Source organism: Equus przewalskii, chromosome 1 (genome assembly GCF_037783145.1).
Source record: "Equus przewalskii isolate Varuska chromosome 1, EquPr2, whole genome shotgun sequence".
Lineage (NCBI taxonomy): Eukaryota > Metazoa > Chordata > Mammalia > Perissodactyla > Equidae > Equus > Equus przewalskii.
Window position 1 is genome coordinate 160,891,944 of NC_091831.1, and position 27,378 is coordinate 160,919,321.

General features: G+C 55.3%; 1 protein-coding gene across 1 annotated transcript; it reads right to left on the bottom strand.

Moving 5' to 3' along the window:
- Positions 1–502: 502 nt before the first annotated feature.
- MYH6 (myosin heavy chain 6) lies at positions 503–26,410 on the bottom strand. Its single transcript, XM_070586790.1, has 38 exons — positions 25,697–26,410; positions 25,148–25,381; positions 23,750–23,893; positions 23,291–23,447; positions 23,165–23,192; positions 22,769–22,880; positions 22,384–22,476; positions 21,620–21,683; positions 21,268–21,366; positions 20,655–20,758; positions 20,429–20,567; positions 18,663–18,931; positions 18,214–18,384; positions 16,751–17,060; positions 15,956–16,026; positions 15,585–15,672; positions 15,377–15,494; positions 15,107–15,230; positions 14,689–14,825; positions 13,179–13,434; positions 12,801–13,043; positions 12,475–12,651; positions 12,046–12,191; positions 11,702–11,792; positions 9,218–9,607; positions 8,740–8,866; positions 8,531–8,649; positions 7,959–8,155; positions 7,271–7,454; positions 6,938–7,103; positions 6,717–6,841; positions 5,032–5,340; positions 4,501–4,704; positions 3,489–3,614; positions 3,043–3,318; positions 1,804–1,899; positions 948–1,082; positions 503–586 (listed from the first exon to the last, which is right to left on the bottom strand). The coding sequence occupies exons 1-38, from the start codon at positions 25,736–25,738 to the stop codon at positions 563–565; spliced, it is 5,895 nt and encodes a 1,964-aa protein (XP_070442891.1). The 5' UTR covers positions 25,739–26,410; the 3' UTR covers positions 503–562.
- Positions 26,411–27,378: the final 968 nt, after the last annotated feature.

The following is a 27,378-nucleotide window of genomic DNA, read 5'->3' on the forward strand; positions in this document are numbered from 1 at the left end:
TCCCGCTGATGTACCTGGGGATGATGGGAAGGGGGACTCCCTGTGGGTTACTTCTAAGGGGCTGACCAGAATGCGACCAACCCCTTTATCTGCACCTCCCTCCCCAGCCAGCCCTGAGCCTCTCTTGGCATCAGTGGGAAATTCATTTTGGAGGGACTGGGTGTCCCAGGACTCCTTTAACCCCTGCAGCCTCAGGTTGGGTACGGCAGCTTCAGCCTCAGCTGTAAAAACCTCTCTCCCGGCGGCTGGAATTGGCCTACCTTCTGTGTCTTTGTTTTCTCCACTTTTGAAACTTCTCCCTCCCTCCATCATATGAGTGACCGAGCAGAACTGGAACCCATGGCTGTGCCGCCTCGGGAAGGACACCTCCCTCCTCTGGACCTGGATTTTCTCCTCTAAGGATGTGGATGCCTCGGCTCCCAGGGCTCTGATACAGGGGCGGCCCCCCCCTCCTCCAACTCCTGGCTGGCCGGTGCCGGGGAAGGACAGGAGCTCAGGCAGCGTCTGGCACTCGGATTTATTATGGGTTAGCGAGAGTGAGAGCGGGGTTCTGGAGGCAGCATCACTCCTCGTCGTGCATTTTTTGCTGAGAAAGGAATAAGAGGTGTGAGGGGGCAGCTGGCAAGAGGGAGGAAGGGTGAGGCGAGGAATCTCTAAGGCTTTCGGGGGCCTGGGGAGATGTCTTTAGGGGGAGAGGTTCTGGTCTCAGGGATCTTGGGGTCCCTTTTAGGGGTCTTGTGGTCTGGGCAGTGGGACTGGGCTTTCTGCAGAGGATCCAGTCTGTAGGGGCTGCTCGGAGCAAGATGGGGGATTCTCAGGTCTGGGTGCTATGGGTCCTGCAGGGCTGTCCAAATACAGGGAAAGGAGTGTCCGCTCGGGGGGCACTGATGGCAGGGGGAGGTGAGCTGCCATAGGGGTGACTAGCCAGTCCTGGGGGAGGGACCCACCTTGGCACCGATGTCACGGCTCTTGGCCCTCAGCTTGTTGACCTGGGACTCGGCGATGTCTGCCCGCTCCTCTGCCTCATCCAGCTCGTGCTGCACCTTGCGGAACTTGGACAGGTTGGTGTTGGCCTGCTCCTCCTGCGAGGTCCAGGGAGTGGAGAAGGAGGTGAGACAGGGTCAGGAGGGGGGACTCCCAGCCTCCTAGTGGGTGGGACTCCCTGTCCCAAACCAGGGGCTCAGAGATCTCACCCCTCACTGATGTTCATGCAAGAGCCTCACCAAAGGTATCCTGCTCCTAGCTTAACACCCTTGTCAACTTGCCCCGCACTCCGAATTCTCCGTGGCTACCCACTGCCCACCATGGATCCCGTGCTGCCTGGTCCAGGCCCCTCAGACTCCAGCTTCACGGCACCTGTCCAGCTGTGACTCTGACAGACCCTCCCCAGCCCTGGGGTTTCCTGCACAGGTGTGCTCATCAATTCCTCACATCCACACTTTTCTGCCCACCCAGAGGTCCTCCCCACTGCCCTAAGCCTGGTCAGGTCCCTTTCCAGGCCCAATTCCACTGCCGCCTTCAGCACTGGCTAGCCACCCATCCTGCATTAGCAGCTGGGCTACCTTCTCTTGGGCTTAATGGTGTACAGATTATAAGCAGCTTGTGGGCAGGCCCTGAGTTAAATAAGCTTTGCTTTTGTTAACTCAGAGTGCCTGATGCAGCTCTGAGCCCACTGGACACGTGTAACAAATGTTTGAGAGGTAAAGTGACTCTTTGTCCAGGCCCCACGTGGGGGCAGACACTCGTCAGTTCTCACCCATAGGAGGTGTGTTGATGAAAGAGTGGAGGAAACCACGAACTCACCGCCTCCTCAGCCTGGCGCTTGTAGGCCTTGACCTTTAGCTGCAGCTTGTCCACCAGGTCCTGCAGCCGCAGCAGGTTCTTCTTGTCCTCCTCCGTCTGGGGGTGGATGGGCGGAAGAAGGCAGTTTTGGGGGAGGAGTGAGTGGTATCATCTTCCCCTCCCTCACCATCCACTCTCCTGTGCCTCAGCTGCCCCTCCCTCCACTGGGCCAGGTCAAAGAGGTGGTGGGCAAGAGAACATCTCTGATGCTACTTGTAGGTCAAAGAGCCAAGGTCCTCAGTCCAGGATCTAAAAAGCAATGAGGGCTGTGGCCCTAGAGCTGGAAGTGGGGGGAGGGGCTCAGAATCAAATGGAATTCCTTCATGTGATAATAAGGAGACATCCGGCTGTTCTAGCTCCAGCCTATCAGCTCCACCACAGATGCTCTTGGCCTGTGGTTCTAGAGTGACCAGAGAGGAATAGTGAGGAACGCAGAAAGAAGGGGTATTAGCATAGCCCAGCTCATTCTAATCTATCATAACCCAATATTCTAACATATTGTGCTGGGCCAGATTTGGGGCATCAAGATCACTGGCTCCCATGTCACTTGATCAGTCTTATCTCCACATTATTGTATGTACTCAGATGCCATTTCCAGGTCTGTCCACAATACATCTGCATCTCTTTCCTGTGCCTCTCATATCCGGCCTTCAAATGGACCATTACCCCTTTCTCTGTCTTTCCTTTCCACATACCCTGCAAAAATAACAGGTCAAGGGCAAAAGCTCTGAGCTATGCAAATAGAGGTCTTAGAACATTCTGGAATCTTCTTTGTCTAAGGCCTTGTATCTGTTGTCCCAGAAGTTCCATGGAAGATCTGCATCTTTTCCCATCCCCAACTTTTATCCCTAAAGTGCCACACTGTGTCTCTCCCTCTCAGGCAGGTGTAAAGTGGAAAGATTCCTTTTTCTGTCTCCTGCCTTCATGGTAGCGCTTCAGGTTATTAAAACCCTGGAGAAATGCTGTTAAAAGAGCTTTCAGGAGATACAAGTAGATTCTCCATTTGCTAGAAAAATTCATGGCCCCCAGCCCAACTGACTCCAGAGAACATGAAAGAAAATTAATCTAAAGACAGCTTCTCAAGGAGCAGGTGCCAAGAGGGCGGAGTGGCATTCCTGGAAGGTGGTTCTGGAGGAGCCCGTGTGGGCCAAGAGGTGGGGCTAGGGAAGCGCGTTCACGGCCACTCCCAATCACCCGCACCTGGTAGGTGAGCTCCTTGATGCGCCGCTCGCTCTTCCTCATGCCCTTGACCGTCTCCACGTTGCGTTTCTGCTCAACCTCCAGCTCATTCTCTAGCTCCCGCACCCGGGCCTCCAGCTTCTGCAGCTGCTTCTTGCCGCCCTTGAGAGCGATCTGCTCCGCCTCGTCCAGCCGGTGCTGCAGGTCCTTAATGGTCTGCTCCATGTTCTTCTTCATGCGCTCCAGGTGGGCGCTGGTGTCCTGCTCCTTCTTCAGCTCCTCCGCCATCATGGCGGCCTGTGGGCGGGAGAGAGCTGATGCACCGGCGGGCTAAGTCCTCACGCACTCACTGCCCGATCCAAGGACACCTGGGCCTGGAGCCGGCGGGGGCGGCGGGGGCGGCGGGGGCGGCGGGGGCGGCGGGGGCGGCAGGGGCGGGGCGGTGTGTGCTGGGTGGGGGGACTCACGTCCGTGATGGCCTTCTTGGCCTTCTCCTCGGCATTCCTGCACTCCTGCACCATCTCCTCCACTTCTGACTGGAGCTGGGTCAGATCCGACTCCATCTTCTTCTTCTGGTTGATGAGGCTGGTGTTCTAGAGATGAGTAGAGAAAACTCTCACATCTATACTTTCTTTCTCACCTGACTCTACACCTCTATCCAGAGAGAATTAAAACTGGTCATTTCTTAAAAACACGCCTTGCTTTTAGCATAGTCCTTATTTTGCATGTGCTTCCCCTTTTCCTGTGAAAATAGATATGTTCGAGATGTTATATCTAAAATTACTCAGCTCTGAAGAAAGACGTGAAGCAGGAAGGGTCTGCAGTTCTCCTGAGCTCTTTAGTAACATATCTATGCAGGAGCATGGAAATATTCTGAGGAAAATGGGAGCAACTTTTTTACCAGGACAATATGCTGGAGATGATTGTAGTTACAGAAAGAATGAGGTGGGGGAAGGAGGAGAGAACCAGGTCAGTGGAGGACATCATTCTCACATATACTAGATCATGGAACTCCTCGGGGCACTGCAAGAGATGGGCACAAAAACTCCTTGCAGAGCGTAGCTAAAGATAGTGTTGATGCGATTGCAGAAAAATGGTCTTCTATCGAGAATCTGGTTTGCAAGTAGATGCAAACAGTACTTCCTTAAACTGCCAGAGTCCCATTTTCACAGAGTGAGCTGGAAGCTGTCTCCTACATCAAGGATATTGAATAATGCAGGCATCCCACTACTTCCAGATTTGTGACTTTGGCAGGCATCACCAATCAATTGTGACACTCAGCTTTTCAGTGTAGACCCCCCTTCTCAAGGTGGTGGTTTCTGCAGCCACAAATAACAGATGAGAGTTGGCCTAAGAGATGAAATAATTTGTGATCCTGGTTGGACATGCTCACTCAGAGCATCTGGCTCAGAACAACTATAGATGTCCCGGGCTCTGCCACGCAGCAGGTTATACTGTGGTGGCCCCTGACCTCCTCACCTGGGAGTGCAGCAGCTGCACCCGCTCGCTGGTCTCGATCAGCTCCTGCTCGGCCAGCTTCCGAGACCGCTCCGTCTGCTCCACCACGGCCCGCAGCTCCTCCAGCTCAGACTGCAGCAGGGTGTTTCGCCGCTCCACGATGGCGATGTTCTCCTTCAGGTCATCGTTGGCACGGACTGCGTCATCCAGCTGGATCTGGGTGTCCTGTGGGGAAAAGAGTGATGTAGAGAGGCCTGGACCCCATCCCATCAGGGACTCCCATTCAGGATCTGATGCTCCTTATCCCACACTTACAAACCTCTTGTCAAGTGGAGGGCAAAGGAGCACATTCCCTCATCTCTTCTCTAGGCCTAGAGGCTGGACTGGTCCAGGACATGCTTTAGGGTCTGGTCAGTTCTCCTCCCTTACGCCTCCAAGTCCGGAAGGTAGGTGGCTCCCACTTTCTCATATTTGTTAGCCCAGGACCCTTTTCTCTGGCCCTCACCATTCCTCTGGGCTCACCTTGCTTCTGAGAGCCCCAACTTCTGTTACCTTCAGATGGCCTTGGGCAATCTTCAGGTGCTTCTGGGCCTCCGAGGCTATCCTGTTAGCCTGGCTGAGCTGGATCTCCATCTCATTGAGGTCGCCCTCCATCTTCTTCTTCACCCGCAGCGCCTCGTTGCGGCTGCGCGTCTCCGCGTCCAGGGAGGTCTGCAGCGAGTCCACCACCCGCAGGTGGTTGCGCTTGGCCTGCTCCATCTCCTCGTCCTTCTCTGCCAGCTTCCGCTCGATCTCTCCCTTGATCTGGTTGAACTCCAGCTGTGCACGGAGGATCTTGCCCTCCTCGTGCTCCAGGGAGGCCTGGGAGAGGGGTGGGGAGAGAGGGTCTGAGGCAGGCCGTCAGGGCACAGGGCCAGGGGAGGGAGGCAGAAAGGATGCAGGGTGTCAGCCAGGATATAGCCTGGAGAGGACGAGGTGGGAGATGGGACCTGCCTCCCAGCCCACCTGGGTGCTGTGGGGAGGAAGTGCTGGATGCTATGGGCTTCCTCTGTCAAGGACAGAGTTTACACCTCACAATTGCCAAGGTCCTCCAGCCCCAACATTGCATGAATTCCTGACCCATCTAAAATATAGAAAAGGGAGGGATTTTTATAACCACAAATTCAAAGCTTTATCTTTGTTTCCCAAGTCCCTCACCCTTTAGTGAAAAAAGTTAGAAATCCCTAAACTCAAGGCTATCCCTATGTTCTTAAAAATGAACAGTAACAATAGCTAATATGTATTAAGTGCTTAAGGGTGTTACCTCAGTTAATCTTCATAATAATCCTACATAAAAATCTTAGGAGGTATGTACAATTAATTCCTTTTTTTAAAAGATTGGCACCTAAGGTAACATCTGTTTGCCAATATTTTTTTTCCCTTCTTCTCCCCAAAGCCCCACCAGTACATAGTTGTATATTCTAGTTGTAGGTCCTTCTGGTTGTGCTGTGTGGGACACCACCTCAGCATGGCCTGATGAGCGGTGCCATGTCCACGCCCAGTATCGGAACTGGTGAAACCCTGGGCTGCCGAAGGGGAGTGTGCAAACTTAACCACTCGGCCAGGGGCCCGGCCCCAAGTTAATTCCATTTTACAGATGAGAAAACTGAGGTACAGAGAACTTAAAGAACTTGCCCAATGACACTGTGGAGGTCCAGAAGCCGAGTTTCAAACTTAGGTCTGTTTGACTCTGGAGCCCATGTTCCCACCCACTGTCTGAGGTGTTAAGACGATGGACAGATCTCAACTTTTTTTTTCTGCTTTATCTCCCCCCTCCCCACCCCCGTACACAGTTGTATATCTTAGTTGCAGGTCCTTCTAGTTGTGGGATGTGGGACGCCACCTCAATGTGGCCTGACGAGCGGTGCCACGTCCGCGCCCGAGATCTGAACCCTGGGCCGCCACAGTGGAGCGCGAACTTAACCACTCGGCCACGGAGCCGGCCCCTCAACTTTATAAACCCGGTGGGAAACAAAACCTATGGCCTGTGATCAGACTATGATGTTTTCCTTTGTGCAGACACTAGCTCTGGAAGTGGTCATGGGTAGTGGGTAAGTGTGTAGACGACCTTGGATTAAGAATAAGGAGCTAACAGAGTCAAGGTCACCCCCAGGTGCAGGAGAGATGGGGAGTCAGAGACAGTAGAGAGGGTGGGCGGGCTGTCCAAGGCAGGGGTGCGCGCAGAGCCAGGCCCTCACCTCGGCCTCCTCCAGGGCCGACTGCAGCTCCAGCTTCTCGGCCTCCAGCTGCTTGCGGACCTTCTCCAGCTCGTGCACAGTCTTTCCTCCTTCTGCCAGCTGCTCAGTCAGGTCAGCGATCTCCTCTGGGGGTCAGAGGGCCAGAAAGCTCAAATCCTGTCTTTTCCCTGCCTCAGTGCCGCCCTCCCTGCTCCCCCCCGGCCTCTCGGGCCCCAGCGCACCCTGGAGGTTCTTGTTCTCCCGCTTGAAGGTCTCCAGGTGCTCCAGGGACTCCTCATAGGCGTTCTTGAGCTTGAAGAGCTCGGTGCTGAGGGAACGCGCCTCCTTCTGCGAGGCCTCCAGCTCCGACTGCGACTCCTCGTACTTCTGCTTCCACTCGGCCAGGATCTACGGGGATGGACGGGGCTCACTTGCAGGCCCAGCCCCCGTCCCCACCTCCAGGGGCTGCCCAGGCCCCTCATCTGGGCTCAGCCGCCTCCCCAACGGAATGTCCTTCTTGAGGACACAAGCCCCCCTGCTCTGTCTCCTGGCTGCGGCCCCCGACCCCAGCCCACCTTGTCGAAGTTCCTCTGCTTCTTGTCTAGGGCCGCGGCGGCCGCGTTGGAGCGCTCCACATCCACCATCAGGTCCTCGATCTCATTCTGCAGCCGGTGCTTGGTCTTCTCCAGAGACGAGCACTTGGCGTTGACAGCCTCCACGGCCTCCTCGGCGTCCTGCAGCCGCTGCGCCAGCTTCTTCCTGCCCGGGGAGATGGGTGTGTGTGTGTGACTCTACCTGGGAACAGCGGGACCTTGGGACCACCCTCTCCCCACAGCTCCTTGGGACGCTGAGCAGCCCTTCAGGCCCTGGAACCCCATCCTCAAGGGAGCCAAGGCTGCAGCTGCCTAGAACAGTTTCCTCCCTATGTGCAGCAGCATCTGGGTGGCAGACCCCACCCCTCCCCACCCAGGCTGATCGTCGATAGCTCCTCTGACCAACAAGCTTTTTGCTCGTCTTATACGTGAGCATCAGGTATAACCCGGGCCAAAAGCTCGCCCGTCACAGGAAGTGAGTAAGGGCCAGCGGGGTTCACTCAGAGCGCAGGATCCAGGCTTCCTTTCAAGCACCTCTACTGCCTAATACGTCTCTTCCACCCTCCATTCTCCCCGCTCAAATCATCCCATGCCCACTCTGCCTGCCCCACCCCAGGTCCTCTTGCTCCTTCCTCTCTTAGAATCAGGGCGAGGGCTGCCTGGGACTCACTTGGCCTCCTCGAGCTCCTCGGTCCTCTGGATGGCGTCTGTCTCATACTTGGTCCTCCACTGGGCCACCTCCGAGTTGGCCTTGGAGAGGACGCGCTGCAGCTCGGCCTTGGCCTCTATCTCCTCCTCGTACTGCTCCCGCAGCAGGTCACAGTCGTGCCTGGCCGACTGCAGCGCGTGAGCCAGGGCATTCTTTGCCTGCGGGGCAGGCACCGGGAGGTGGGCTCAGCTCCCTGGAAGATGGGAGGGAAGGCCCTCCCCCCATTCTCCAGGTCATTTTCATGTCTACAAACTTCAACCAAGCCCCAGCCTCTTTCCGGATGAGGGCTGGTGTGGAATCTCAACTGTCCTGGAGTGGCTTCCCAGCTAGCCCACTCGACCTCCTTACAAATAAGAAAAGAGGCTTTAGATGACTTTCCAGTGTGGCTTAGCTGAAGCGGAGAACGACCTAGCCTGGAGGTCTTTCCATTACAGAGGCCTCTCTCCAGCCTCTGGGCTCCATTGCTGGCATTGATGTTAATGGCCCCAGGGCTGCCATCAAGCCTGCCCTACTGCCCTCTAGCTGGGCCTCACCTTGCCCTCCTCCTCCAGCTGCCTCTTGAGGTCCTCCATTTGCTGGGTGTAGGAGAGCTTGCCTCGGGTCAGCTGGGAGATCAGTGCCTCCTTTTCCTCCAGTTGCCGAGACAGCTCTCCTGGAGGTGGGCATGGGGGTTTGTGGGTCACAGAAGAGGGCAACCAGTGCCCTATCTGGGGCAGGTACAGGGCTGGTTAGAAGCACCCACCGTTCTCCGTCTGCAGCTTGGCTCGCTGGGTGGTGAAGTCGTTGAGGGAGCGTTGGGCCTCTTCCAGCCTCGTGCGGTACTCGTTGGCCTGGTCCTCCAGCGTCCGGGACACCTTCTCCAGGTTTGCCTTCAGGCAGGAAGGGACACAGAAAGGGTGAATGCAGGAGGGGCTGGAGTTGTTGGGGAGAAGGGGCTGGGTTGAGCAGAGGAAGGAAAGAAGGGCTAAAGTGGAGAGAGCACAGAGGGCAGGGGGGTGAAACGGGTCGGTGCTGGAGGGACACAATCTGAAGAGGGCACAGAATTGAGGAAGGGAGGGATGGTGAGGAGACAGACTGGGTGGAGGGTGAGGGAGGGACAAGGGAGAGAGGGAGAGGCTGAGAAGAGAATTATGAGAGATGGCAACTAGAGAAAGTGGAGGAAGGCGCACTGTGAGGCTGTGAGGGAGAGGAGGGTGAGGAGAGGTGAGTGGGTAGCCCACCTTGGCCTTGATGATCTGCTCCATGTTGGAGGTGACGTCGTCCAGCTCCAGCTTGAACTCACTCTTCTCCTTCTCCAGCTTCTGCTTCACGCGCTGCAGGTTGTCGATCTGCTCGCCCAGCTCAGCCACGCTGTCGGCGTGCTTCTTGCGCAGGGCCGCCGCCGTGGCCTCGTGCTGCAGCGTGGCCTCCTCCAGGTCCCGCCTCATCTTCTGGAACTCGGCCTCGCGCTTCTTGTTCAACTCGATCTGCACAGACGTGGCCCCGCCAGCCTCTTCCAGCCGCTCGCTGATCTCCTCCAGCTCCCGGGACAGTTCTGAGCGCAGCTTCTCCACCTTGGCCCTGGCGGTGCGCTCGGCCTCCAGCTCCTCCTCCAGCTCCTCAATGCGTGCCTGGGAGTGGACACAAAGGGCTCAGCCCCACCACCTGGAACCCTCTCTTGGAGCCCCCTCCCAGGGCTCTGGAAGTCTCCTGGCCCAAGCATCAGGTCCTGTAGAGCAGTGTCCCCTGCCAACCCCAAGGGACAGTTGGCAATGTCTGGAGACATTTTTGATTGTCGTGACTTGGGGAGGGGGTGTTGCTGCTGGCATCTAGTGGGCAAGGCCAGGCTTCTGCTAAACATCCTATAATATACAGCCATCAATAGGAATTTGGTTGAAGCCAAATCTTCAAGCACTTCGCAGGGGCACCTCGGACCCAGTCTGAGCATCTACAGCCCTGAATCCTGAGAATCTGTATTCAGAGGAGAATCTTGAGATCCCTGAAACTCAGAGATTCCTCAGATGCACTAGGCTCTCCTCTGCTAATCATAAGGCAGGAGAGCAGGTGCTTTTATTTTACAAGTATTTGCAACAATATGCATCAAACAATCAAAAATTTTTGTAATCTTCTGAGTTAACCGCAAAGTCCACAAAGTCAACCATATTCCTCACTCTCCACAGCTTGCTGTATTGATGCCCAGGGCTGGGTTCCAGCTTGACTGTTCCCTTCCAGGCCAGCCAAGTGCTAGCAGAGTGCTCCCCTCTGCATCATCCTCTACCTCATTTTTCTGGCCTTAGCCTTGGCCTTGACTAAATTGGGAGAAAGTCTCATCTGCCATCTTAATCTGTTGTCTGACTAGCCAGGAGCCTCAGGGAGGATCACTAAGATCCCTTCATCTGTGGCTGTGGACAGTGTTAATGGAACGTGCAGGGTGGTCCATGCCTCTGCTCCCAGGATGGAGAAGGTGGGATTGTGTGCAAGAGCTTGGGCAGGAAGAAGGAGGAGCCACAGCCCGTGGCCAAGCCCTGATGGAGATGACAGTACAATTGTTCTGGGTCTATGAGTCAAAGTTGCACAGAGCCAGGTCGAAGAACCTGGGGATGTCCTAATATTCTGGCTAAAACCCAGAAGCGGCGCCAACCAGACAGGAGGGCAAATTATCACTGACGGCAGGCCAGCCCCTGAGCAGCCCCCAGGGGAGTGGAATTGTGTTCATGCGTCACTTGCAGCCTGGGCCATGGGCCCTGAGTACTGAGAGGAGGTTAGCTCTCTTCCTCAGCCGCAGTCTGATCAGAAAATGACAGGATAAGGCCCTGCCCACAGTAGCTGAGTGTCTGTTGCCCTTGGGGTCATTATGTCCAGTCTTAGCCATGCAGGTTCTGCAGCTAGAAAATGAGGATGACAGTACCTGCCTTCCTTGCCTCCAGGGCACTTTTTGACAAACACGGGACCAAAAGTGCATTAAAATTCAGGGTGCATTAAAGGTAAGGGAGACTATGGCTGTTAATTTAATCTCCTTCTGCAGAGGGAGGAGAAAGCCATGGGGAAGACAAAAGAACACCTCCTTGCTAGTGGCTTGCGGACTTCTCTAACCTGGACTATATTAAAATAACGTTTATATAGGGCTTCCTAGTTGACAAAGTGGTTTCCTACACATTATCCCCTCTTGTCCTCTGTAAGGCAAGGGTTATTAATCCCATTTTACAGATGAGAAGAGAATCTGTGGTTCAGGGAGGGGAAGCGAGTTGCTCAAGGTTGTGGGAGTTGACTTAATCATGGGGACTCCATGGGGACTCAGCCTGGGTGAGGGGCTGGGTCAGGACCCGGGAAGAGTATGAATGGAGCACCCCAGAGGACAGTGCTCCATGAAGCTCCTTCTCAGCCCCAGGCAGCGAGGAGAAGTGTCAAAGGAAGGGTTAGAAGAGAATCGAACCCTAGCATTTATCCCAGAGCAGAAAACCCATGAAGCAGAGCATAGCTCAGAAAGAGAAGCGCTTTTAGCAGGTATGAGCACCCCCTCTACCCCTGCAATAGCCTTGTTGAAGCAAGACTTTATTGCCCTAATGGGGGAGGGCCGGTGTTCCCAATGCCTGTGAGTCAGGGCTGGGGGATCTCTGGGGCGGCCTGGAGTTCCAGATACTGTCTAGAAGCCTAAGCAGCTCCTACAGCCTCAGCTGACTCAGGGCCACTGAGCTCCCCCTTGGCTGTGCCCCAAAGAACTTCACCTGGTTTTCCTTCAGTTTCTTCTGCAGCTGAAGGGCCAGTGCCTGCTCATCCTCAATCTTACTGTTCAGCTGATTAATTTCAAACTCCTTCCTGGAGGAGAAGGGAGGTGACAAGTGGCCTTCCTTCCTCTGTGCCCATTCTCTTCTCTGGCCTCAGCATGCCAGCACCAGTCGTCGCCCCCTCAACCCACCCTGGCCCAGAGGGTGAAGGTGGAGGGCTGTGATTGACCTCCTCATGCCCACTGTGCCCAGGGCAACCACGGCCAAAGAGGGGCAGAACCCCGGGCTTTAACCCTCAGGGCAGGTGCCTCCATTAGCCCCTCCTGGCCCCTACAGGCTCCTACTTCTTAAGCTTTTCTTCCAGCTGCAGCTTGTCATTCTCCAGGTCCATGATGCTCTCCTGGGTCAGCTTCAGGTCACCTTCCAGCTTCCGCTTTGCTCGCTCCAGGTCCATGCGCACCTTCTTCTCCTGCTCCAGGGACCCCTCCAGCTGGCGGAGAGAAGAAAACAAAGAGGGTGTAGAAAACCTGAGATCCACAGTGCATGCTCTTCTGCTCCCTTCTAAGCTCAGTCCAGTGGGATTGGAAGTCAAACCAGCAGAGAAATCTCTGCAAGCACAAAGAATTCAGAGTCGCAGCCCAGGGAGGAACTGCAGAGAGAAAAAGGCCCCCGGGGTCAGAGAGGTTAATTCTAGGGATCAGGGACCCCTTGGCCATTGTGTTGCCTACAAAATCCTGATCTGAGAGAGATGGAGCTTGGTTTTTACTACTCACATCATCCACCTGCTGCTCCAGCTTGACCTTGGCCTTGGTCAGGGTGTTGACCTTGTCCTCTTCGGCCTGAAGGTCATCCAGGGCCTGCTGGTGGGCCTCTTGCAGAGCTTTCTTCTCCTTGGTCAGCTTGGCGATGATCTCATCCAGCCCAGCCATCTCCTCTGTCAGGTTCTTCACCTGCCGACCAAGAACCCCGTCCCCTTTAGGTTCAGAGGTCACCAGCCTGGAGATATCTATGGGGACCTCCAATGCCAAGGACCAGGGCCACATCCTGGTCTGGGAATCCTGGAAAGACCTGGGCTGGAGCCAGAAAGAGCTGCCCTCACCTTGTTCTCTGTTGCATGCTTCTCCTTCTCCACCTTGGCCAGTGTCAGCTCCAGGTCATCAATGTCCTTCTTGAGCTCAGAGCACTCATCTTCCAGCTTGCGCTTCTTGGCGGTGAGCTCAGCGTTCATCTCCTCCTCATCCTCCAGCCTCTCGGTCATCTCCTTCACCTTGGCCTCCAGTTGGATCTTGTTCTTGATCAGCTGGTCACAGCGCTCCTCCGCATCATTGAGGTTGTCTTGTTCCTAGAAGAGGAGGACAGAGAGCAGAGCTGGTGGTTAAAGAGATGAGAGATCCAGGGTCTTCTTCTCTGGTGATGAGACGGGCTATTATCTAGGGGAAGGGAGAGGAGAAGTGAAGAGACAATCATGTGGCCTCACCGCCTGCACTTGGAGCTGTAGGTCGTTCTTCTCCTGCAGCAGGGACACCATCTTCTCCTCCAGCTCCTTGCGGCGAGCCTCAGACTTCTCCAGCGACTCTTTGATACGCCCAAACTCCTCCTTCATGGTGGCCATCTCCTTCTCTGTCTCTGCGCTCTTCAGCAGAGGCTTGATCTTGAAGTAGAGCTTCATCCAGGGCCAGTTCTTGACCCCCATGAAGGCCCGAATGTTCCACTGGATTACCAGCAGGGCATCCCTGGCAAGGAATCATGGAGGCGGGGAGGAGCATTATCAACGAGCACTTCCTAGTTATGGGGCAACTGCACTCGGTTCCCAGCCTGTCTGAGCAAGTTTGTAGGCACCTGAGGGCAGGAGCCCTGTCTCGTAGCCTTGAGATGCACCCCACCCCAACATTACCACATGGAACATGGAACTGCTCAATAAATATTAATTGATAATTCAAGGGTAGTTTATATCTGCCATACTGGGGCATTAGTAGTAATGGAAGCTACCGGCTATAGAGTGTCTATTGTGTTCAGTGTTTCTAATCTCATAAGAACCTCAAATATGTTAAAAATGGTGGTATTTTATAGATAGGAATATCCATGATATATACATAAGTTGCAAAGCATGAAACAAACTGACTCTCCGTGAACCTATTGCCCAGACAGGAGCTAGAGCGTTGCCGCTGCTGGCTCTGCCTGTGGACTCCTCTCCGTCTCCTTTCCTGGTCTCCGCACCAGAAGCAGTCACTACCACGAATCTTGTGTTTTTCATTTCCTAGCTTTTTCGAAAAATACTTTAACCATATATGTCTAAATCTTTAAACAATATGCGGCTATTTTTTGTTATTATTTCTGAGCTTTATAAAAATGGCATCACATTGTGTGAATCCTTCTGTGACTTGCTTTAGTTCACTCAACAATCTGCTTTTAAGGCTCAAAGACACTGTAGCAGGTAGTCGTAGTTCCCTCCTTTCATTGCTTTATAATATTCCACTTAATGACTATCCTTCTATTGACCCATCCCCCTGTGGGTGGAATTTGGGTTATTTCCAGATCTTTGCTATTTTGGCCAATGCTGCTATGAAGATTCTTTTTCATCCCGCATGTACTCCTGTGCACGTGCAGGGGTTTCACTGTGGGAGGGCACTCAGGAGTGGAATCAAAAGGTATGCAATCGTTCATCTTTAACAGATGATAAATTCTTTTCCAAAGAGGTTGCACTAATTTACACACCTGTAAGCAGTGGGTCAGACTTGTTGATTTTTGTCAATCTAGTGTCTTAAAAAATAGTATCTCATTGGAGTCTTAATTTGCATTTCACTATGGGAATTTTCTTTTTTTTAAGAATTCAAAATGAGACCCAGAGTGGTAAAGTCACTTGCCCAGACCAGCTGGTAAGTGGTGGAGTCAGGATTTGAACTCTGGTCTTCTGACCCACGCCGGTTGGTCCTGCGTGTCTACCTCTGACATCTCCGGGAGTGCCTCTCCCTTCCCTCGTGCCTCACCTGCGCTCCAAGATCTTCTTGAACTCGATGCGCATGAGCTGGCCCCGGGACTGGGCTTGGATGCGGGTGAGGATGCGGCTCAGCCTCTCGTCCCGCATCTCCTCCAGCAGCCCCAGCAGCCCCGCCTTGAAGAACACCTGTGGGCAAAGGGAAGACCAAGGGGCCGAAGCCTCAGAGAAGGGTAGCCAGGGTGGTGGAAGAGGGCGGGAGACCCCGGCTGAGCTCCCAGGGCACCCACCACCTGTGCGTCCTAGACCTGAGAGTGAAATGTGAAAGACAGCAGAAGGGAAGCCTGGGCATCAGCCCTTGGGTTGATACAGGAAGCCAGGAATCAGGAGTCTGCCTTCTGAACTCCCAGCTGCCCCACTCAACATGGCCACACGTTCTGCAAATCCACCCCATGGGGCCCTGGACTCACCTTGGTGTGGCCGAACTTGTACTGGTTGTGGTCAATGTCCAGGGAGCCCAGCAGCTTCTCTGTCCCTTTCCTGCTGTCAATGAACTGACCCTCAGGGATGGCTGCTGGGTTCAGGATGCGATATCTGGGGAGGGAGGTGCCTGGAGTCACCCATAGTTCTGCATTGATCTGCTCTGCCTGCAGAATTTGGGGCCACCTGCAGAGTCCTCTCCCCAACAAGGCCACACAGGCTTCCTGCGTTCCCTGAGTTCTGGGACACCCCCTACCCACCTCTGCCGGAAGTCCCCATAGAGGATGCGGTTGGGAAAGCCCTTCCTGCAGATGCGGATGCCCTCCAGCACACCGTTGCAGCGCAGTTGGTGCATGACCAGGGGGTTTTCCATCACCCCTGAGGCAGGAGGGGAAGAGAGAGGGGTCAGCTTCAGGGCAAGTGGAAGCCAAGTGCCCTCCTCAGACTAGACCCTTCTCCAACGCTCACCCGGAGCCTTCTGTTCATTGGGGATGATGCAGCGCACAAAGTGAGGGTGGGTGGTCCTCAGGTTGGTCATCAGCTTGTTCAGATTCTCCTGGGAGTGGATGAGAGTGGGACGTCAGGAGCCACAGGGACCATTCTTTTGGTTCGTGAGCTCTGGGCCCCAGACAGCCTGTTGCCAGCACCCTCCAAGGGACGGGGAGCTGACACATAATTTACGCCTTGAGTTCAGACTTGTGTAGAGTTTATATGCCAAAAACGGCCATGTAGCTCTAGCTTCTTTCCTCCCCAGACTCAGAGCTTCAGGTCAGGGTGCTGCAGCCAAGGGGCTGGGCCTGCCCATTGCAGGTCTCCTGGCATCTCTGGGCCCTTCTTACCCGGTGGAGGGCCGACACGGTCTGAAAGGATGAGCCTTTTTTCTTGCCTCCTTTGCTTTTACTGCTGTCCACTAATAACAAGAGAAAGAATGATGAACAAGAGCTTGAAAACGGAGGAGCCCTCGGGCAGGGGCAGGGTTCTGCTGCTCACTGGCTAGGTGATTTCATGCAAGTTATTCTCCAAGTTTAGGTTTTCCCATGAGGAAGATAGGAACTACCTCTAAATGGTGTGAAGAAGATTAGATAAGACCGAGTGAGTAAGGCCCTGAGCAGTGCTTGCCACAGAGCAGGCGCTGAAATAACATCAGCGCTCTTCCGCCACCCTCGCCTCACCCCACCTTCACTCTTGGCATCTTTCCACCTCCTACTTTTCTTCTTGTGCTTCCTCCTCCTCATTTCAATCCACACCTTTTCCCTTCCTTCTCTGACCTGCAGGCTCCTCTGTTCTACTGTTTCTTCAGCGATCCTCTCGGGGTTTACTGAGACCTCCTGCGGGCACGGCTCTATGCTGTGCCAGGTACAGAGATGCCTGTGTCCCCTCACTGACCCCCAGTTGCTCACAGTATGGAGAAGACATGTGACACATGCACCAATATCCATAACCCAAAGTGGAAAATGGCACTTTCACAGAAGGGGTGCAGATGGACTGCTGTGGGATCTCCTGACCCCCACCCCTGGCCCACGGGCTCCGTCCTGGCTCTAGAGTCATGTGCTTTACAGCAGCGGGACCCTGGCTTCTTATACCTCCAGAAGTTACCTTCTTATACTGGCCCAGTACAGGGGCTGCCCTCTTACCAGAATCAGCGGAAGTATACGTGGAGAAGAGCGTGGCCAAGAGCTTGAGGGAGGACTTCTGGTACAAGCCCACCACTGTCTCATTGAGTGGGTCTTTGTTTTTCTCCAGCCAGCCCAGGATGTTGTAGTCCACGGTGCCAGCGTAGTGGATCAGGGAGAAGTGGGCTTCTGGCTTCCCCTTAATATTACGAGGCTTCTGGAAGTTGTTGGACTTTCCAAGGTGGTTGTCGTACAGCTTGGCCTTGAAGGTCATGTCGGTGGCCTTGGGGAACATGCACTCCTCCTCCAGGATGGACATGATGCCCATGGGCTGAGAGCAGCGTGGGGAATAGAGAGCATCACTCAGTGCACCCCCAGGCTTCCAGTGTCCCACACTCTGACAGAGGAAAGACTACAGCCCACTGGCTGGCATGCCACAGAGAGCCTCTTGTCCCAATATAGGTAGTCAATATTCCTGGAATTAACCTAAATCCAATTACATTCAGATCTGGCCTATGTAACCTCTTTCTGCCCCAGGGAATCCAGCAAAGAGCCATGTACTCCCAGTCATCCTGCAAGGCCCCCATGGCCTCGCAACACAGCCCCTTCTTCCTGGATGGCTCCCCGCCCCTGAGTGGGGTCAGGGCAGGGACAGATGTGTGTCAGAGATGCCAAACTGCAGGGCAGCCCAGACCCCTGACTATATGATGGGCAACACTTCTTCAAGGGGTGGTTCTGCACATCCTGCTCTTCAGAAAGTGTGGGGGTTCTTGACTTTTCTTGGGGGAAGAATCCTGTTGAAAATTTGATGAAGCCAGACTCCCTCCCCAGAAAAATGCATGTACACACACACGCATATGCACACGCACACACACACACACACACAAACATACATCCACGTCTCTTTTCCATACAGTTTCAGGGCACTCTGAGGCCTCTGGAAGAGCAGCACCCTGGATAACCACCCAACATTTTCTGAAGGGCAGTGGCTGGACTGAGTGAGGGTCAGCCACTGCAGGCTCTGGCTATTTCAGCAACATACACAGGTGCCCTGAGAGCAAGGCAGCACTTTGAGGCTTCCGCCAGCTCCATCCTTGTCTCCTGAGTCTACAGACAAGAGTGGCTGAGGACGGGCTTATTTTCAGAGAACAGGGAGAAGATGGGAAGCCAATGTTTCAGCCTAGGATCTTTCCATGAATGGCCCTTCTCTTGGGGTGTCAGAAGGGCTAGGAGTCCTCTCCTTCACTACGTCCCCTTCTTAAGGCACTATGAGGTGACCACCTTGAGGACAAGGTCTTAGGTCCTGGGGAGAGAAGGAAGGGGCTCATCCTGTGTAGCCTGTGACTGCACGGTGGGTGGAAGCAGGGCCTGGAGAGAGGCTGGGGATTCTGGGGACTCTAGTTTCTTGGGTGTCGAAGGCGTGGGGCTGCCACTTTGTCTGAGATGGCAGAGGATGGGATGCAGGTGGTGGGGCCGGGCAGCACCTTCTCGATGAGGTCGATGCAGGCCTGCAGGTCCATGCCGAAGTCGATGAACTCCCACTCGATGCCCTCCTTCTTGTACTCCTCCTGCTCCAGCACGAACATGTGGTGGTTGAAGAACTGCTGCAGCTTCTCGTTGGTGAAGTTGATGCAGAGCTGCTCAAAGCTGTTGAACTGCAGGGAGAGGGAGGGAGGGCAGGAGCGGTCAGGTAGGCAGGTGGCTGAGTGGCCAATGGGGTCAGCCCCAGCCCAGCAAGGGGTGTGGCTGGTCCCCTCCCATGTCAGGGCAGGGAGGCAGAGCCCCCCTGAAGACAGGATAATGACTGCCTCCATCACTGCTGAACCCCGCTGCCTTTCCCACGCCCGGCCTATAGCTGGCTCTACAAACAGTTGTTGCATGTGTGAATGAGTGAGTTACTGTTCTCCCCACCCGCGGGGCTCCCCTGACTCACGTCAAAGATCTCAAAGCCAGCGATGTCCAGGACTCCTATGAAGTACTGGCGTGGCTGCTTGGTCTCCAGGGTGGCGTTGATCCGCATCACCATCCAGTTGAACATCTTCTCGTACACTGCCTTGCCCAGGGCCCCGATGGAGTAGTACACTTGCTGGACATTCTGCCCCTTGGTGACGTACTCATTGCCCACTTTCACCCGAGGGTGGCACAGCCCCTTGAGCAGATCCGCTGAATTCAGCCCCATGAGGTAGGCAGCTTTGTCGGCATCTGGTGGAGACAGAAAGGAGTAAGCAAGCACTTTCGACAGACCCTCCTTCCTGGTCCCAGGGCCAGAGCCTTTCGGATGCACTAGGTCCAACCCCCTCTCATTAAAGAGTTGCAGATCAAAGGCCTGGACCAGCACAAGGCTTGCCCAGGGTCACCTTGTGCCCAAGGTCACACAGCCAGTGTGTGCCCAAGTCAGGCTGGAGCCTGGGCCTCTTCATCAGCCCAGGGCCTCCCACCACACACAGGTCCTCCTTTATGTCTGCTGCGTGTCTCTGGACCAGCCCTTGCCCAGCACTTCTCTAAGCCTGTCCCCTGCCCTCACTGCACCCTCTCGTCTCTCCAGGGCAGGGACTGGCTGATGGGACCGGCTGTGCTCTGCTCCCTGCCTCCTTTGTTCCCCACCCCAGGATGTAGCCCGGGACTGAGCACGCTCTACTCTCAATCCACGTCCACCAATTTGACTGGCTGGGAAATCAAGGTTCCCAACAGCATGTTGGCCAGCCACCCCCATCCCAACCCCAGCTCTCCAAAGGTGCCATCCAAATACCATCTCTATTTAGAGGGAATTTATTTGGTTTAATTTGAAGAGTTTTGTGATAATGTGGCATGCTATCATGAAACCCAGGCTTGGCATTTTGATCTGGGCTGACACAGAGAGAAGGGATCCTCGAAGGTAAGTCAAGAGGAATGTTGTTGAGCATTTGTCTAGCATTGTTTACACCTTCACATCTCCTTCTCAAAGGATTGTCGAAACAGCCCTGCCTGGGAAGGACTGTCACTCCATTTCATTGAGGAGGAAACTGAGGCCCAGGGAGGTGGGTGGCATACCAATGCCCTCAGCTGTGTCCTGACCCCTGACCTGCTCCTCCCAAACAGAAGGTGGCACAGAGCCTGCCGGGGGGCTCACAAGGGCTGGGCGGCCTCCCGACCCTGCATTAATGACAGGGAGATGCAGAGCTTGGGGTCTGCCCTTTCCTGGACTTGGGTGAGTCTTGGGCACGGGAGGAAAAATCTCCAACTTACTTCTGGTCAGTGCAGCTGGGCTTCAGAAGTTGGTGGGATTGTGGGGGGCCCCTCGGTCTGCCCTCCTCTCCCGTGTTCCTGCACACCCCAACCCTCACCCTACCCATCTACCCCACAAGCCTCAGGTCTTCCGGGAGCCAGCTTGTCTGCGGATGGTGGGTACTCAGAGGCCTGGCTCGGCTCCAAGGGAGGAGAAAGCCTGGAGGCAGGGCCGATGGGGTGGGGTGGGGGCAGAGCCTGGCCCTGGGAAGAGGCCCCGCGCTCTGACCACGTGCTTCTCACACTTTTGGTTTCCTCCCACTTTCTCTGTCACAGTCCTGACAACACTGGTGGGAACCTAACTCCTTAAGAATTGTTGAAAGGCACCAGTTTTGGATGCAGCATGGGAGACCCTGCTCCCAGGGGGCTGCCTTTGGCATGACAGGTAAACCAGCACCTCAGGTCTTTCTGGCCCCTGCCTCCTGCCCCTCAAACCTTCGGTGCCGTCTGGCTCAGCCTGCTCCTCCCGCTGCTTCTGCTTGAACTTCATGTTTCCGTAGTGCATGATGGCGCCCGTCAGCTTGTAGATGCCAACTTTCTCCTCCTGAGTGAAGCCCAGCACGTCAAAGGCATTCTGGGATGGGGTGAGAGAGGCAGGGAGGGCGGTTGGAGCGGGTGGCGCATGGGCCCTCGGGAGCCCTCACACTGCCTCCTCACTCACATCTGTGGCCATGAGCTCCTCGGAGTCATCGATGGAGGCCACGGACACCTCTCCCTGAGACACGAAGCCGTAGTCGTAGGGGTTGTTGGTGAGCAGCAGCATGTCTGTCCAGGCAAGGAACAGGGCAGGGGACAAGGGGCGGGAGAAGGCAGGGGATGGGCAGAGAGGGGTCAGGAGAGGGGCGCAGGGAAGGGAGAAGAGGACCGGAAGCAGAGAGAGCGGTGGAGAGTCAGCCAGGACCAAGGAGAGAATCCAAAAGAAATGAAAAAGTAGGAGGTAGGGGGTACCTGGGGCAGGAAGAAGCAAAGTCCTAGGCTGAAAAGCAGAGGGAGGATAGTGGGGGAATGACCCCTGGGAGAAGGGGAGGCACATATTGAGGAGCAGGAGGAAATCCATACGGAGGAGGAGGAGAAAGATGACAAGGAAGGGTAGAAAGGGAGGAAAGGGGAGCCGCAGGCAGGTCCAAGGTGGGGAAGGAAGAGAGAGGTGCTGAGCAGATGCAGGGAGGATGGATGAGCAGGGCAGGCAGAGTGGGGAGGAGGAGGGCGCCCGCCCTGCACACAGGCGGGCTCGGTGAGGGCAGCAGGGCAGCAGGGACATCAGTTCAGCTCACCCAGAAGCTCTGGCTTCTTGTTGGACAGGATCTGGTAGAAGATGTGGTAGTTCCTCTCAGCCTTCAGCTGGAAGATCACCCGGGACTTCTCCAGGAGATCTGAAGAGAGGAGAGAGGAGAAAGGAAAGAGAGTTGATCCAAAAAAAGGGTGCAGATCAGGGGAGAAAGGTTCCTACTGCACGATAGAGAGAACCAGGAGAAAAGACATGGTTTAAAGAAGAAAGGATCCTAAAGCCAAGAGGCTAATGTAGACAAAGAGGATGGAGGGGAAATGATGACATAGGGCCGCCCGGCTGGGAAAGAAGGCAGAGGTGGGGACCCGGAGGGTGGGCAGGGCTCCCTGAGTACTCACAGGTCTCTATGTCTGCAGAAGCCAACTTTCCAGTGGCTCCGAAGTGGATCCTGATGAACTTCCCCTGGGGGCAGATGGGACAAAGTGTGAGGGAACTGGACAGAAGGGACAGAATGGGGATCTTGGACCTCAAGGCAACCCAGAGTGCCCTGGAAATGTGAACGACCTATTTGGCGTCCCAGTTTAATACGAGTCAAACAGGGAAAAGATGCCCATCTCCACATACCACCAGGGTTCTCCAAGCAGACACAGGCTACGGATGAACCCAGATAGAATCCTCCTGTTTGTACTTCTGATAGGATCTCGTGTAATCCTCCTAATAACCAGCAAGGTATATATTACTACTCTGTTTCACAGATGAAGGAATCGGGGCTCAGAGAGGTGTGGGGACTTGCTGGGCAAGTGGAAAGCCAGGAAATTGGCTCCAGTGTTTATGCTCTCTTCCCACTTCCAATGTGGAAGAGCTGTGGTAATAGTCATAAGGAAAAATCTAGAAAGTGATTGAAATCAGTTCCATTACTTGGCTATGGAACAGCTGTGGTGACTCTGGGTCTCTTTTCTTGAGTTCCCAGAACTCGAGGAGCCAGGCTGAGTCGGGAGGGTTTAGAGTGAGAGTGTGTGTGTGTGTGCGTGCGCACACACACTGATATTCCAAAGCCAAATAAAGTACAATTGACTGGATGTGCTGTCTGTTGGCAAAACAGCACCCTCCTTTTTTTGTCAAGGCCAGACGGGGCCAGTTGGCAGTGGTCAAGGGCACTCACGAAGCGGGAGGAGTTGTCGTTCCGGACGGTCTTGGCATTGCCGAAGGCCTCCAGGGCGGGGTTGGCCTGGATGATCTGGTCCTCCAGGGTGCCCTGTGAAGGGAGCAGAGCAGAGGGGGTTCATCTTCTGTCCACCTCCAGGTGGTGGTGGGGAGGGCAGGGGGCTGCTCTGGTCCTGGGGGATGGGGGTGGGGCTAGATGGCCTGCTGATGGGTCTGAGGCACCAAAGGGCCGTATTTAGACCACAGAGTGCGTCTCCTGCCAAGAAGGTCTTCAGTACTGGGCTCAGTGGTTCTGTGCCCACCTCTCCCCAGGACAGGGCTAGGGATCACCAGGTCAGTCTGCCCTCAGACCCTCTCTGCTGAGCCTGTGGCCCACCATGAACCTTGTTTGCATTGACGTTGTCCTTCTTGCTGCGGTCACCTATGGCTGCGATGCTGGCAAAGTACTGGATGACACGTTTCGTGTTCACAGTCTTCCCTGCCCCAGATTCTCCGCTGGAGGCAATAGGGACTGATCAGAACCCAGATTTCCACTGTTCCCCGTTCGGAGCTCAGCATGCACCCTCCTTCCTGAGTGCCCCGGCCATCTGACCTCCTCACTGGGGTCCAGCTCCCTGCGGAATTGGCCCATCATCGTTGGTCACCCCTGCACCCCTCTAATGAGAGCCAGCACACCACACTCCTTGCAATCACAGCCTAAACCTTTCCTCCTCCCTGCCCCCCAAGGACTCAGCCTGGGTCACCCCTAAGCCTCTCTGTGGGTGACAGCGCTCACTCACGTGATGAGGATGGACTGGTTCTCCCGATCTGGAGGAGGAAAGAGGAGAGGCTGTGGGTCAGGGCTGTGGGCCCAGGTCCACATGAGTGTGGGGTGAGGGGACACAGGTCGGGGCTGCCCGGCTCACCTGTCAGCATGTACTGGTAGGCGTTGTCAGAGATGGAGAAGATGTGGGGCGGCGCCTCGCTCCTCTTCTTGCCCCGGTAGGCGGCCACCACCTCCGCATTGTACACCGGCAGCCACTTGTAGGGGTTAACGGTGACGCAGAAGAGGCCGGAGTAGGTCTGGATCAGGAGACAGGGCAGGCATGAGAATCAGGAGGGGAGAGCCCAGGACGAGCGGTGGCAGCAGGCAGGAGAGTCCCTGGTCATCCCAGCTGGCTCCTCTCTTTCTGCAGCTGACCAGGAGGGAGGGGTGGGGGAAGGTGGGGGGAGGGGGAAAGAGGGGGGGGGAGGGGGGCTGGCGGGGCGGGTGGGAGGTACTGGGGCCCCTTGGCAGTGTTCTGACTCCTCCCCTTGAGAGAGTTCCCTGGCCACTTTGCTCTCCGTCCAGCACGGGGGCCCTGCGGTGTGCAGGCTGCACTCACATAGATCATCCAGGCCGCGTAGCGGTCCTTGAGGTTGTAGAGCACTGCGGGCTCGTGCAGGAAGGTCAGCATGGCCATGTCCTCGATCTTGTCGAACTTGGGCGGGTTCTGCTGCAACACCTGATCCTCCTTCACGGTCACCGTCTGGGGAGGAAGCATGGGCAGTGGGTCAGGATGACCACACTCCCACCAGGACCTTGCTGGTCTGGCTTGCCAGCCTTGCCCACTCACCTCCTCCCAGAACACGACCCCCGCCCCCACCTTGCTCCCTGGCTCTTCTCTGACCTGTGCCTGGCCTTACCCCATAGTTCCTCCAGGACACTTTCCCCAGATAATTTACCCACCCGCTGTCTCTCCCATCCTGGGGACTGCCCGAGAGTCCCTGTGTCTTGTTAGCACTCCAGATCCTGTGCCCATGAGCATCACCTTTCAGTCTCTGCCTCAAGTGTCTAGGGACAAACTCAGGGGGGCTGGCAGCTCTCCCATCTGCCAGCTTTATCCTGACCCCAAGGCTGTCTCCTGGGAGCAGTGCTTGAAGGCAAACCTTCGTCCCTACTGGAAAAACATCTCGCCCATCTACTCTATACTCCCCATCAGTCACTGTCGGTGTGGTTTGATTGGCCCCATGGAGTTTTCCATGCCCTGACATCATTAGTTCCTGCAAGTAGGTATTCTAGAATTTTTTTACAGTAGAGGAAGCCGTGGCTTGAAATAATTAAATGAATTGTTGGCACGGTGGTGAGTTAGTGGCAGAGTCAAAGTCCCCGGCAGGTTGTGGCCTGTTATTTCATTCCTCAAAGGGACACGAAATTCAGTCAGTATGTCTGCAAGGCACACGGTTCTGAGCCACTGCTGGTGACCAGTGGCAATTCTCACGGCTGGCGTGAGGGACTGGGGACTGGGCACTTCTGCGTGCCAGTCACCAGCCCAGGACTGAGCATTCTGCTCAAGAGTTCTCTCTCTTTGTGTTCATCTGGGTCTAAGAGTTTGCTCTTGGGTTGGGTGAGGGGGATTTGGGAAAGTTGGTCCATGGAGGAAACCAAGGCATAAAGGAGTGGGGTACAAGTATGATAAGGGAGTTCCATTCGATGATGTGTCTGTGCCCTCTTTATCCACAAGACCCACTGAGGAGGAAACAGGCTGGGGCTCTTGCCAACATCCTCTCTGGCAAGAGGTGTGCTTCTCTGGGGTGGCGCCCTGTTGCACCTGCTCAGGTCCATCTGAGAAATGTCAAGAGTTCACCCTCAGATGCTGGACTCTTTGAGGGGGGCATGTCCTGCACCCCCGATGGCTTTGGCTCTTCTCCAGGGTTCCTCAGATCCCACTGTAAGTGACTCCACCCCTGCACCCTTCTCCCAAAACCTTCCCTCCCCTCCCCGGGGGCTGTGCTCCACGCACCTTGCCATTCTCAGTCTCGGCAGTGACCTTGCCCCCCTCCCGGGACACGATCTTGGCCTTGACAAACTCCTCCTTGTCATCGGGCACGAAGCACTCAGTGCGGATGTCAAAGGGCCGGGTCTGGGCCTCCAGACGCTCCTTCTCTGACTTGCGGAGGTACTGGGCCGCCGCCCCAAAATCGGCCATCTGGCTATCGCCCATCTGGGTATCGGTCATCTTGTCGCTCCTCTGCAGCTGAGACACAAGAACCCAGGTCTTAGTGGGTGACACTGCCCTCCACACCCCATTCCATGCCACATCCCCTCACCACCTGGGTCCTACTGCTCTCTCTGCCACTGAGAAGCACTTGGCCTGGGTCCAGTCTTCCCAGCTCAGGTTCTGCTTCCCTTGTCCTCTGACTGGATGCTGAAGGAGAACCCCTGTGGGGGTCTGCGTAGAGTGGAATTGGCTGGAGTTTGCTAAGGGGAGGCGCTGAGCTGCTCAGAGGAGAGACAGTGGGACCCTGGTCCAGCACCCTGGCTCCTAGGAGGAAATTGGGGTGGTTCTCACCTGGTTATCTCTTCGCAGAGAATCCTGAAGACTCTGGACCATGAGTGGAGCCACAGAGGTACAGCCAGGTAGAGAGAGGAACGGAAAAAGAGAATGAAGAACAATGGAGGGAGGCAGTGAGAAGTAAGCCAGCGGGCTTGCCCCAGAGAGCCAGACAAGAGCAGGACAGACCAAAAGGGGGAGGCAGGGAGAGAGAGAGGCAGAGAGGCAGGAAAAGAAAGGATGCAGAGTTAGTAAAAGTGCAAGGGGTGGATGTGGGCTCAGAGTCGGAAACAGAGAGAGACAGGGAGATTAGAACACACAGCCAAGAAGGACGGGCAAGAGGGAGAGACAGAGAAAGAAGTGTGACAGCGATGAGTGTTGACAAAGACCAAGAGGTAAAAGAAAGCCGAGACAAAGAGAAGTAAGCCGTCCAAGGAGGGAGAAAGATGGAGACAGTGTGCAGAGGATACAGAAAGCAGGAGAGGACAGATGCAGGCAAAGAAACACAGATCAGAGAAGAAAAGAGTGTTCTGGTTTTTCCCTTGGAACCTCCTGTCTGTCAGCAGGAACTCCCGGGGGGCTGGAGAAAGACAGTTCTAGCAGAACCCTTGGGCCCCCGACCGACCTTCCCCCCACAGCTGGTGAAGGCAGAGCCCCTCAAGGTGGGGCCCTGAGGGCTGGCCACAGAGCCTCTGCAGCTAAACCCTCTCTCACCTGGTCCAGAGGAGTGTCTGTCCGTCCTCGAGCCACTCATTTATATCCTGCTGCCCCCACCCCCTGCCTAAATTTGGAGTCCTTCCGGAGGGACCCTCCCTCCCACCTCTCTCCCCTCCCAGCTCCTCCTCCCTTGATCCCTTGGCTCTGGAGGTGACAAGAGGACAGCAGGGCCTCCAGATTTGCCCATGAAAGGTCTGTCGCCCTAGTCCCTCTGGCTCCAGGGCCTTTTTTTAGTCCTTGGGCACATTCCTCCTCTCCAGAGTACTGATGGGCAGAGAGTGGGAAGACAGGGCCTTCTCAAACCACCTCCCCCACCCACCCAGGCCCTTACCTTGGTTATTTTTAACCTGAAGGGTGAGTTGAGCACACTGGGTGAGGGTCACCTTATCCCACAGGCCAGAGGCTTGTCCTACCCCCTAATGGGCTCCCCTCCCTTCTTCTCGCCTTTCCTTTCCACTCTGGCTTGTCCTCACAAAGCCCCAGGCTGGGAGCTTCTCCCCACTCTCTAGGGCCTGGAGTCCCACAGTGTGAGGAACTGAGAGCTGGAGCCAAGATGCCCAGGGAGGGGATCTTCTGCCCAGTGCCATGACTCAGTTTCCTCTTTTTAGGAGAAGAATTTCTGTACTGCCCTCTCTCTCCACAAATTCCGTGCCTGGCTTCCTTCTGGTCCCCATGTCTCCAGGCAGGTGTCCTCCTGCCTGTGCTGAGGCTGTGCTGCTTTGGGCACACATCTGGAACCCCTCTCCTGATGCTCCTGATACAGTGGCCACATCCAACCCCCTCAAATAGGGGAAGGTATTCCCCAGTGCCACAGCCAAGGATTTGCACTCCGACCCACAGTCCAGTACCTTCACATGCCCATTCTCAGCCACACACACGCAGATTTGCACGCACATTCAAGCTTGCAGATTTTCCTGCTTGCTCTTATGCACACTGATAAACACATTTGCACAGTCACATTTGCACGCATAAACTTTTACCCT

What these genes read in the sequence shown, in the direction of transcription:
- MYH6 (XM_070586790.1), bottom strand. Translation starts at nt 25,738, where the DNA reads ATGGTCCAGAGTCTTCAGGATTCTCTGCGAAGAGATAACCAG. An exon ending in CTACCAGTACATGCTGACAG is followed by an intron (nt 23,193 to 23,290) that starts GTGAGCCGGGCA and finishes TTCCTCCTCCAG; the next exon opens with ATCGGGAGAACCAGTCCATC. An exon ending in TTGCCCAAGGCCATCTGAAG is followed by an intron (nt 4,705 to 5,031) that starts GTAACAGAAGTT and finishes TTTTCCCCACAG; the next exon opens with GACACCCAGATCCAGCTGGA.